The 12,248-nt window shown below is 47.1% G+C and overlaps 1 protein-coding gene across 2 annotated transcripts in view; it reads left to right on the top strand.

The window, feature by feature from the left end:
* Positions 1 to 12,248, top strand: part of LOC123769451 (uncharacterized) — an 80,020-nt gene that overhangs the window by 34,308 nt on the left and 33,464 nt on the right. For both annotated transcript variants that reach the window (XM_045760559.2, XM_069308811.1), the window contains exons 4-6: positions 2,475 to 2,637; positions 2,915 to 3,069; positions 11,321 to 11,418. In XM_045760559.2, the coding sequence (XP_045616515.1) occupies positions 2,475 to 2,637; positions 2,915 to 3,069; positions 11,321 to 11,418 (416 nt within the window). The remainder of the gene's footprint in view (positions 1 to 2,474; positions 2,638 to 2,914; positions 3,070 to 11,320; positions 11,419 to 12,248) is intronic.

The raw sequence follows: 12,248 nt of genomic DNA, 5'->3' as shown, positions 1-12,248 counted from the left end.
CTAGGACCCAAGCAGATTCCAAGGAAGAAGCGAGCACCGCCTGCAGACAGGCGAGTCAAGAAGCAAAAACCACGAAACCACACTCCGCAGGAGTGGCGCAAACAGCTCCAACAATGTAGATGATGCACGCACTGCCGAGAGCAATGCACCAGACCCAGAGGCGGTCCCAAGCTCCTCCACATCCACCTCAAGCCAGTCCATAGACAGCTCAAGGAAGGAGAAGAAACACAGGGCCGAAGCCAGTAGGTCACGTGTATGCAGTTTCTCGGCGACCAATGCAGAGGAAAGGGAAGGAACCCGCACATGAAGCTGCATCACTACAACATCCCACGGAAGGGCAAACAAGCATGCATTGAGATTCTCAAATTCGCCCCCCAGGAAAACCTGCAATGTCACCGGAGCCTCCTGCTACTCAAGTTTGTGTGATCAACAGAACATATCCCACGCCACCAAAGAGAAGAGAGGGCAGTCTGCTAACCAGGACAACTCCGGAACTTCATAACGAATCCAATAAGGACACGAAGAACCATACACGAAGACATAATCCGTGTCACGCAGGAAGTAAGCCACAAGGGCTTACCCGCATCACATGGGACGGGGACGCGGGACGCCGAAACCTCTATAAGGACGGAACCAAAGAACTGTCGGGGACAAGGAACCAAATTTGGGGAGGGGTAGATGCCAATCCAAGTTGTACGAGGAGGGAGCGAAAGAGAAACCCACTCCCTGTAACACCAAGCCCAACTCAGAGGGTTCAAAAACCCAGATGTAGTCCAATGGGGCCCAAGGCTCCCAAGTCATCCTCTTTCCCACCCTGGGAACCTCGCCACGAAGATCTGGGGCTGAGCCGTCATCCAAACACAAACCCGCCTTCCCCCCCACCTCAAAAGAAAAGGCAGGAGAAGCCGAAAAAGCAGGAACGAAAGGGGCCCACTGGTCAGACCCAAAAGCTCTGGCTGGAGTACCAGGCTCGAATGCCTCCGCCGCCACCCCAGAAAGGGACTCCCCCGAGACCGCCCGAGTCTCAACTCTAACTAGACCCTGCTTAGGTGAATTGGAGCAGGTACAAACAACAAATGCCACACTACTCCGGGTCAAAAGAATCACCGACATTACAGGCAGCATAGTAAAGGCACAACCGGTGATTGTCACCCTAAGACAAGAGAACAGAGCAACCATGAACCTCGCACATAGCGAGAGGAGACTCAAGGGTCACATCCATTGGACCAATGAGCCCACCGTGGGATTTCCTAGGGCTCTTAGCCTTTGTAACACTAAGGGAAGCCCAGGTAGGGGACTGCAAACCAGCTCCTAAACTACCAAGCAAACTTTTAAAAGCTGAACCCCCGGGACGTGTCGACTTGCGGGGGGCCTAGCAAGTGGGGGTACCACCAAGAACCCAAGACATGTCTATATAAAGACCCCCAAGTATAGATAGGGGCAACCAACCAAAGGCAGACCCCCAACAGGCAGGAAAACAAAAACAAAAGAAAACTCCCGCAAGAGAACAACATACCCAGGTAGAACAGAGCCGGCCGCTATAATAGGTAATAACTAGCTGCGCAGTACCCCGCGCCCCTACCAGTGATGAAAACTACCTCCTACACAGAGGCAAACAAGGGCAAACAGAAACCCCAGCTGATTCCAAGGGCGGCCAAGAACTGAGCAGTAAAAGACACAGCGGAGGTAGATCCCACAGCGACCTGTGGAAGGTGGCCCCAAGCCCCAAGGGCAGTACTTACTGGGCACCTAGGGAAGGAAACCCTAGGTGCATTCATCTCGAGTATTGTAGAATATTACTTCTGGCTCACACAACACCTGTAGAGACAGACCACTCCACAAGGCACAGAACTGAAACCAAAGCAGGAGCCAGAGGCACATGACCTGTCAGTATCACATCAGCCAGGAACTGATGGTTTGATCACCAGTGCGAGAGTCTGGGGGCTCCCCCTTCCCCCTCCCAGGGATGGGAGGGGGTTGCACAGACAGCAGTGCAGCAATGTGATGACGTCATGTTCGTTTGCTAAGTTTTGTTTGGGGAGTTCTGGCCACTCATTCGGCTTTCGGTAGGAATATTTTCACCAGAATAGGGGTTTGTTTTGGGACACCTATCTTTCTGGGTATGAGACCCAGTCGATGGCAGACATAGAATGCTCCCAAACACACGGGGGTTTCTATAAGCCATTGCTCCTCGTGCCTTTCTAAGCGGGGGCCAGGTTCTGGCTCTTGGTTCCCCCGGTAGGCAAGAACTCCATGCACTTTGATGCCAGAAAGCTGATGCCATATCAGCCTGGATAGCTCCGAGAAGCCAACGGGCCTCCCACCAGAATTTTCTGTATACAAATTGTATTGATTTGAATGAGATATCATGTAATGGTGTCATTAGGAAGTGAAAATATTACTGGATATGAATACAGTTATGTTTAAAAAAAACAGTAATATGTGAGAAAGGATTAATTTCTTTGACATCTCAGGGGGTGTCAGTGGGAACATGGAGCAGCTGTAGTAGTCACAGAAGCAGTGTAAACAGCCTAGAATGTCGTGGTTCCACTAGCAGAACCAGCAGTAGGTCCTGTATAGTGACTGTTGCCGAGGTGTACTCTTCACCAACACCATGCCTTACAGCTGCAAATACAGGTACTTTTTCAAATGTGTTTTGACTTTTCTATATCCTCTGTGTTATATATAGTATACCTGTTTTATAAGGTTATTGATAGTTCAGGGTGCTTTGTATTGTATTAAATGCTTAAATGTTTCTGAAGGATGTAGATGTTGAGTGACAATAAATCAGAGGCATAAATTGTAGATTTATAGTCGGTAAGAAGAAAATATTTACTTTGTGGCTTTTTATGTTGATATTGAATATGAAGTTTATAGACTCTCTCAGTTTCTTAGATTTTGTAGCTGTTTACAGAGAGTGATGCAATAAGACTACTAGCACGGAAACTGACAAATGTTTTACAAGCAAGTGAAGCTCAACTGGAGGATAGTCTGCCTGAATCCTCTCCAAGTGATTCTTGCAATAGGGATACTGTAACATCCCTAATGCCAGAAGCTACATCATATGAGGTATGGAAGTAATAAGGAGATGGACTAAGATCATCCTTATTACATTAAGACTAAGATTTTTGTACTGGATCATATATCTGATTTACTTTTAGTATTATGTAAAGGTTTGATATAAACTAACAATATCTTTAACCCTTAAATGGTTTGGCTAATTCAAAGTTCTACAGCATGATGCGCATGAAAAATAGTTCTTAAAACTAATGTAAAAGGTCAAATTTGTTAATTTGAGCATGGAAGGGAATGACAGATAGCAATTGGGGTCATTTAAGGGTTAATTGGTGGATGAAAATTTCAGAAATTGCTTGCAACTTGGTCTCTCTTTCTTTCTTACGTCACAGTGCCAAAGGGTTGCTTGTTTTGGATCCTAAATTTTGGATCAAGTGCTCTGTTAATTACATGATTGATTTTTTATCCTAAAATATGATTCATAACAAAAAATCTACTTGTGTACCTCATATAAACAATAACTGTGCAGGTGCCTAATAATTATTCATGCACATTTCCTTATCACAATTTTATATTTACAATTCATGCTATTCATTTTTTCTGTGGGAAGCTCCTCCGGCTACCTTGAGCTATGAGGCTAATATGCAATACAGTAGACCAGGACATTAGTTAATGGAGTTCAGGCTATCGGGGAACACAAGCCAGAACCTGACCCTCCTCAAGGAGGCACAGAGACCAATGGCCCTGGAAACCCCCCTACCCCTGTGGTTGTGGGGTTTCCTTATCTGCCATCGACCGGGATTAGGCACCCAGGAAGGTAGGCATAACAAAACAGACTCTACATGGTAAGAAAATTGCAATCGAAAACCGAACAGAGAGGCAGAACTCCCTCAATTCCCAATGAAATGAACAAACAAGCAAACGTCACACCTTGCCACTCGTCCACATAGCCCTTCCCTCTCCAGGAGCGGGAGGGGGAGCCCCAGACCCCTCGCGCCGACTACCCAGCAACTCTAGTTTGTTGGTTAATCAGATGCGGGGCGGTCGTCAACTCTGACCTCGGTTTCCGGGCAGCGTTTTGCCTTGGTGGTGTCCTCTGCTGTTCGTGGTGTGATGGACATGTGTTCTTAAGGGTCCTGGAGCTGCATGCACTTAGGGCAGCCTGTCTTATGTGCCCTGTGAGGACTGCCCTTGCCTATCAGGGTTATCTTCCCTGGTGCTTTCGGGACGCCAGTTCCATAGGGGTTTTTGCTGCTTGGCATTGACCCCGCCCATGGGGCCAGCTGGGGTTTCGTGACCCTTCTTTGGCCTTGGGTAGGGAGTGGTATTGTTGCTGGTTGGGACATCAAGGTGTTGCACAGCCAACTTACCTATGCAGAGGCTGGTTCCTGTTTTTTTGTGGGGTGTTATACTTTTCTGGGGGAGCCCCGTCGGCTCCCTGGAGCTATCCCTGGCTGATATGCTAATGTCAGACTTTGGCATCAGTCATGTGTATGGAGTTCTTAGGCCTACCGGGTACCACGGCCAGAACCGGGCCCTCTCAAAGAGGCAAGGGGAGCAATGGCCTATAGAAACCCCTGTGTGGTTGGAAGCATTCTGTCTGCCAACCGACCGGATCAGGCACCCAGAAAGGTAAGCACCCCAAAACAAACCCCTATTCTGGTTAAAATTGCTACCAAAAGCTGAACTAGTGGATAGAACTCCCAACAGAAAACGAGCAAACTAGTATGACGTCACACGTCGCCGCACCGCTGTCTGCGCAGCTCCCCCCTCCCCGGGAGGGGGAAGGGGAGCCCCAGACCCTTCACGCCGGCTACCCACACCTCAGTTCTTGAGGATGATGCTATAGGCTTTTGAGTCTTGTCTCCCGGCCAAAGCTTCTGGGTCTGACCAGTGGGCCCCCTTTCTTCCGGCTTCTACGGCTGCTCCGTCCTTGTCTTGTGGGTTCGGTGCTTGGGGGGAGGTCTCGGCCCTGGGTCCTGCTGTGAGAGACTTCGGCTCTGGGGAGGGGCTGACTTGGGGGCCTTTGGCCCCACTGGACCCCGCCTGGGTTTTTATTCCTTCTGAGCGGGGTTTGTTGTTACAAGGAGTGAGGTTTTCTTTTCTCCCCTCAGTGTACGAGTTTGATTTGGTGTCGGCCCCCCTCCCCGGGTTCGGTTCCATGTTCCCCTGGGTGCGTCGGTTCCGTCTTTCTGAAGGTTTTCGGCGTATCGCATCCAACCTGGTGTGGTGCGGGCGGCCCTTGCAGCGTACCTCCTGCATGACCCGGATTATGCCTCGGAGATGGATCCATCCGAATTCAGGTTTGGGACTTTGTTCCCTTTCTGGCTCCGTTACGAGGTTCTGGAGTCTTCCTTGCTAGCGGACTGCCCCTTGTTTGTTCTGGATTCCTGGCATTCCTTCTGTCGTTCCCGCACGCTGGAGTGGCGGGAAGCTTCCACGGTGATTCAGGTTTTCCTGGGGGGCGATCTTGAGTACCTGAATGAGTGTTGTTTGCCCCTTCCCTTCCCCGCGATGTGGGCGTTGTTCAGCTCCATGTGCAGCTTCCCTCCCTTTCGGCGGCGCTCGTGGAGGAGGACTTGCGCGCCCAGGGCCTTTTGGCTTCGGCCTTGCGGTTCTTTTCCCTCCTGGAGCTGTTCTCGGATTGGCTCGTGGAGGATGTGATGGCACTTGGGTCCGGCGCCTTGTCCTTGGCAGCGCGTTCGTCAGCTGCCTTGTTGAAGCTTTTCGCGCCGATATTGCGGCATCCCCTTCTCATCTCTCGGCTGGGGCTTTGTAACCAGTGCTCACCAGGTCGGCCGGGGATGGTGGGGTCTGTCCGTCCGTCGGGCTCTCAGCACGGTTCGGGAGTTCGTGGCTGTCTGGTTTGCACTTTGGAGGGTTCGGGTCACTCTGTGCTCTGCCATTCAGCTCCATTCGGACTGTTCTCTGGCGGTTCTTTGCCGGAACCACAGGGTTTCTCTTAGGTGTTTGACCTTTGGGGTTGGTCCCTTAGAGTGGTTCGTTTGCTGGATTCTCGGGGTTTGGCTAACCATGAGGTTCATGTCCAGGGTGTGTCCTATGTCCTGGCGGATAGCTGTCTCTGTTCATTCCTCTGTTCGCGGTTTGGCCAGTCGCCGACTCGTTTTGTTGGCTCTGCTGGACGTATGGACTCCTGGCCATGGACGCCTTCGAGTCAGCGTGGTCTAGGTGTCGCCCATTCTGTGGCGCCCTTACCCGCCTGCGAGGCGTTCACGGTGGATGCCTTTCGGCAGGACTAGTCGAGGTGGGGGTACCTGTTCCTCTTCTCCCGGTCCAGCTGTTGCTTCGGATTTTAGCTCGGTTGGAGCCCATTCCCACGAGAGTAGTCCTTATGGTCCCTTGGTGGCCAGCCCAGCTTTATTTATTTATTTATTTTCAGACGCTGCTTGATAGGTGTCCGAACCCAGGGCATTTTCCCGCAACTCCGCCTCTTTCGGCGGGTCGGACCGGTCCTGTACGTGACAGGTTCGGCCTTCTCCTTGGCTCTTTGCATCTGGTATTTTGATGTGGGTATCACCATCTGTGGTGATCAGGTGGCTTTGTTGATGGTGTCCCACCTGCAAGCTTCGTCTCGGCGACAGTTTAACGTTCCTGGGGTTTCTTTGCACCTTTTTCTTGCTCTTCGTAGGTTGTCTTCTCTTTCACATCGGGTTGTCTTGTCCTTTCTTGGGTTTTCTGGACTACAGTTATTTGATGTTTCTTGCTGTCGCCTTGTTTTGTACGGCGCTGGCGGAGCCGCTCCAGCTTGCGTTCGGGGTGGATGTCACATCTGCCACGTTCCGTATGCTTTCTTGTGTTTTGTTTCACCTCTGTTCATGCGTCGCTTGAGTCATCCTGGTCCTTGATCAGGGTGCCCTCTTATTTTCTCCTCAGTTCGTGGTAGCCCCTTCGGTTCAGGTTTCTGCTCTTTGGTACTGGTGGTAGGTTTGTACATTTGTAACCTTTCTCCGTCCTTCTGGCAACGGTCGAGACGGCTGATTTCCGGAGAGGGCCTTGGGTTATTGATGCTTGATTGGTTTGGCCGGGGTTGCATCCTGAGTTGTCCAGTTGCTCTTTTTTTTGCCGTTACCTGCGTACTGTGTCTGGGGATGCGCTTTGGGTTGATCCGGTTCCCCTCGTTCCCTGTTTCAGGGCTCGGGTCTCCCAGGTCGTCCTCAGAGTTTTTGTCTTCCAACCTGCGGTCTGTCCTTGCGCCAGTGCTGTTTGGACGTTTGCAGCTTTCGCTGCTGTGTTGGTGACGTCTAGGGCTCATTTCGGGCACAGGGATTTAAGGGTCGCACAGGTTCTTGGCCGCCCATTCTTTATGCGCGTGTCTGCTCCTGTGCGTTCTTGTTGCCTTGGGTCGTAGGTTGCAGCCTATTGTCTCGGCTTTGCATTGCGGAGTTTGTGGCGGCCACCTCCCGGGTCAGCCCTTTCTTTTCCTTCTCTTTGGGTATGAAGCTCCAGGGAGCTGTAGGGGCTCTCCACAGAAAACCAGCGTTGAATGTAATGAAACACCATTTTCTGGGTGAGCCCCGGAGGCTCCCTGGCAACCCTCCCTCCCTCCCACTGGTCGGCGGTTTTTTCGCATTGGTTGAAGCTTAGCTTCCGAACTGGTGCTAGGCAGCCAGCGCGGTAGGTCCGGGGCTTCACCCCTCCCCCTCTCGGGGCGGGGAGGGCTGCGCGGACGATTGGTGCGGCAGTAAAGCGTGATGTTTGCTTGTTTCCTTGGGATTGTAGGGAGTTTCTACCTCTGTTTGGTTTTTTGTTCTAGTTTTTACCAAGTGGGGTTTGTTTTGTTATGCCTACCTTTCTGGGTGCCTGCCCCGGTCGATGGCAGATAATTAAAACCCCAACCACAAGGGGGTTTTCCAGGGCCATTGCTCCCTGAAACCTCTTTGAAGGGGCCAGGTTCTGGCGATGGTCCCTGTTAGGTCTGAACTCCTTAGCTAATGTTCCGGTTTAATATAACATACATTAGCCCAATAAGCTCCAGGGAGCCTCCAGGGCTCACCCAAAAAATGGCGTTTCATTACATTCAATGCTGGTTTTTTGCGGGGTTTTTCTTTTACTTTTTGTTTTGTTTGCCTAGTGGGTGGGGGTCTGCCTGGTGTGGCTATAAGACCACTTGCAGGTTCCCTCCCTTTCAGTATCTTTGGTGGCTGCTTGAGGAGGATGTGGGGGCATTAAGTATCGAGCTATCATCTGGGGTGCTGACTTCAGCGACTAGGGCATTGGCCGCACTGTTGAAGCTGTTTGCGCCGATTCACAAGGAGGCGGTGTCTCTATTTTTTGCTTCTCACCTCGCGTGCCACCAGACTGTGCTTCTGGGAAAAACCTGCTGGGATTGATATAAGAGGAGACTACCAGGGACTTGTACTGAACTAAATTAAATAATTACTGTCTGCAAATTAATTCAACTAAAATCTCTAGCTAGGGTTGTAAATCCTAGCTCCTCTTTTCCTAATGACAGATTGTGGGCTGTAAGGGGGCAGGTGGGGTGAATGAATTAGTTGATAGAAGTTCCAGTCCACCTGTAGACAGGGATTCTCACATCAGCCTGTATTTTATACAAGGATAAGATTTAATAAATTCAGTTATATGACTGAACACTGGCTCTGTTTAAATCAGAGATTTAAACATGTACATAGTCTAGCCTAGCACCATAACTGTTAACAACCAATATGTTCTTATACTATAAACAACAATTTAAATTGTAAAAGTATGATAAATGACTTTAAATGTAGTCTAAGTACTGTTAACTAAGTACTAGAAATTATATTCAATTAAATGAACATATATGATAACTTAAAAAATAACTAAGCAAGCAATTGTTAACTTAATTTATATATTCAAATATATATGCAATGTATTTATACTCAATTTATTTTATTAGGTACAGTCAGCTTGATTGAATCCTTTCCCACACAATGGACAATCATGAGGTTTTATTTACTTATTGCAACTGAATCTTTTCTCACATAATGGACACTCATGAGGTCTAGTGCTTGGATAAAGATTCTACTGCTGCCCTACAATATTAATAAACTTACTGAGATATGAGGCGTTGCCTCGCTTATAACCAACAGACAGACTTATAGAATATTAAAGTCACACAAGCATACAATTGGCCAATTATATACCAAAATAACCTCAATATACTTCTCTGCTTGCCGGGTGCCTTGTCTGACAGTGTGCCAGACTGATAACACTCTTGTGTTATCAGTTGTTGTGTTAAACTCTTGTCGCGAGTTTAGGCAAGATATTTTATATATAACAGCGTTGCTGTATGATGTACTAGTAGCGTTGCTATGTGATTTTTCTTTAACTGCGTTGCAGAAGAATGATAGTGGTGAAGGTGGAGACAAGTCACTGTGTGCTCCACTCTACTCTTATAGATATAAATGTTCTAGGGTTTTCTTTGTAGATATTGTCCAGGTACTCCCCCAGTTCTAGAGAGTATTCACTGGTGATAAAGATAATTAGATAAGATGTCCTGAGCTAAATAATGTTTGCTAAGGATCCGTCACCGTTCACTCAGTTGTAAACAAACGCGAAGTGCCGCGGGGTGTGTTGGGCACTTCTCTCCCAGCCATCGCCCCCCCCCCCCCATGCTCCCTGAGCACGGTAGCCTTCTATGAATATTGATTGATTATTTTTACTGTCTAGACATATGATTGATATACGATGTGATTATAATATAATTAGATATAGGATTTAAAGATTATAAGTAGTACTTGATAGTACCACTGACTTTTATTAAGGATTCGATTTATTATCTCTACCGGAAGCGATTAATGTTCCAATAGTTTTTTAATTAAGAAATCCTTCTAGAAGCTTCTGGATCCTTGAGAGATCATGCACAAAGTCACGTAGGCATCTATAGGGCCCTATGGCGTACGTGATCATAGTAGCATTGTCATCTAGGATCAAGCTGTATAATGAATCTATTATGATTCTATAATGATTTTGATACAATTTGATATGATTTTGATATGATTTAGATATTATATAGATATGATATAGAAATTATACATTTCTTAGATGATAATTAGATATGGTGGGTAAAAATTTCCCACAGTGCTAGCTCTCTCTTTGGAATCTGCTTGGGCCCTGGCTGTTAAGTTTTCGTCGCCGTATTGTCCATTGCTGTTTGCAGTGACTGCTGTCACGCAGTTTCTGCAGGCAGCTTTGTCTAGTTGTTGTTCTGTGTCGGACTTGTTGGTTATCCTGGGTGGCCATTCTCGGCCTTCTTAGAAGGGTCATGCCAAGGCTTGGGGTTTCGTAGGTCTGGTTGGGGGGGGGGGCATTTAGTGCCAGCTTCTGAGCCGACATTTTCTTCGGAGCCAGCGTCGTCTGGTTGGTGCTGGCTGGCTTCTCATACGGGGCATCGGCCCTTTCATGGTTCGCCCCGTTGACGGGGAGATGGGGAGAAGACTCACTGTTTGCTCATGCCTGGTCCTACGATTTGTGGGCGTTTCTGGTCGTATCCTCCGTCCTGTCTTGGTATCCTACTCCTTTGTGGGGGTTCGGGGCTGACAGGACTCTTCTTTCCCTGCGCTCTGTCGGGTCATCTCGAAGTGGGTGCGTTTGGGCGTGGTCGAAACGACTCTGTCCCCTCAGGTGGGTTTCTTGCCCGTTTCCAGTGCCGAAATGGGACCGTGCGGATCTGCAGTTCATTCTGGACTTGTTTCGTCTGAACTCCTGGATTCCTTGCCCTCCTTTCGGATGACCATTCTTTCTCAGATCCAGCTTCTGTTGGAACCGGATGCCTGGACCTTAGGGACGTCCCTTCCTCATTAATTAAGAAAATGTGTGCAGCATGGGAAGAACTGCAAAGTTTTGCGGAAAAGTGTCACCCAGATAAAGCTGTAGCAGGCGGTTGCTTTAACCAATTTAATGACAATGTGTTGTCTCACTAAAGTCAAGTATTATAACGAAGGGAAAAACAAGTGTCTAAAGACAACTCTTAGTAAGACATGCAAGCCATGAGCCACAACCAGGTCCTAGTGGTATGCCTGCAAAACGTAGGGGAGAGAGTACCCCAAAGAAGTTATCACTGCTTGATGTTGTTATGGGCATGTGTGTGACGGATTAATTCAATTTACATTACTGTATTTCTTATGGGAAAATTCGTTTCGATTTACGAATTTTTGGTTTACGAACCGTCTCTGGGAACGAATTAAATTTGTAATCGGAGGTACCATTGTACTGTTTTGTGTAAACAAAATTTTCATGTCAAATGCTTTTCTTTTTCTTATTAAGTTTTTGTTACTCTTAAGACTAATTCTAAGTTAATTTGCAGCATTTGTATGCTCCACATCCCCTTGCTGGCTGTGAATGTGTAGTTTGTACACATTTGGCTGCGGATCCTGACACACATCTCTACATTCTTACCACAAAGTAAGGTTTGATATGAATCATTCAATTACATGAATGTACTCTGTCAAAATTCTATGTACTTTTTATCAGACGTAAGATATACTGTAATTAAAAACTTAAATTAATAATTCTTTGAGGTTACACCATGAAACACACATAATGACAATTGATGCATAAACAGTACTGTATTTTACCTAGTTTATTCCTTCCATTCTATTACAGTATTATACGGTTCACTACACTGGAACTGACTTGGTAATTCAGGTATAATACTGTATAATTTTTTGAGGGATGCCAGTGGAGTGTATTGAGTCTTTTGACAATACAAATACTTTACCACTACCACCACAATCATCATAACTACAAACACATCCACAACCAATACAAACTGTACCACACTCAGAACAACAACTCACTATCACCAACTCAACCACAACCACCTCATCCACAATAACCACCATAGTAACACCAACATCATGCTGCCCTTTTTTTAAATAAATGTACCGAAGTTCTTATTTTAATATTTCTCCATTGATCCTTCAGTACAGTATTTTGCAAAAGTATTTTTCTTAATGCCTTATTACATATGTGATTATAATCAGTTTATTTTATTCTACTTGCTCTGCATCCTACTTATTTATTTTGAGATGGTAGGTACAACAAATATACATACTGTATTAGTTAACTTTAGTGGCATACAACAAATAGACATATTGTACTGTATTAGTTAACTTCAATGGCATAAATCTAGAATATCAGCCCATACTCTCAATTTGTCACCATATACAAAATCCAACATCCTAACCTATCTAGAAGTGCATGAACTCAAGCAATCCGCTTAGCCTAACCAA

Source organism: Procambarus clarkii, chromosome 63 (assembly GCF_040958095.1).
Source record: "Procambarus clarkii isolate CNS0578487 chromosome 63, FALCON_Pclarkii_2.0, whole genome shotgun sequence".
Lineage (NCBI taxonomy): Eukaryota > Metazoa > Arthropoda > Malacostraca > Decapoda > Cambaridae > Procambarus > Procambarus clarkii.
This window is presented reverse-complemented; position numbering and strand designations above follow the sequence as displayed.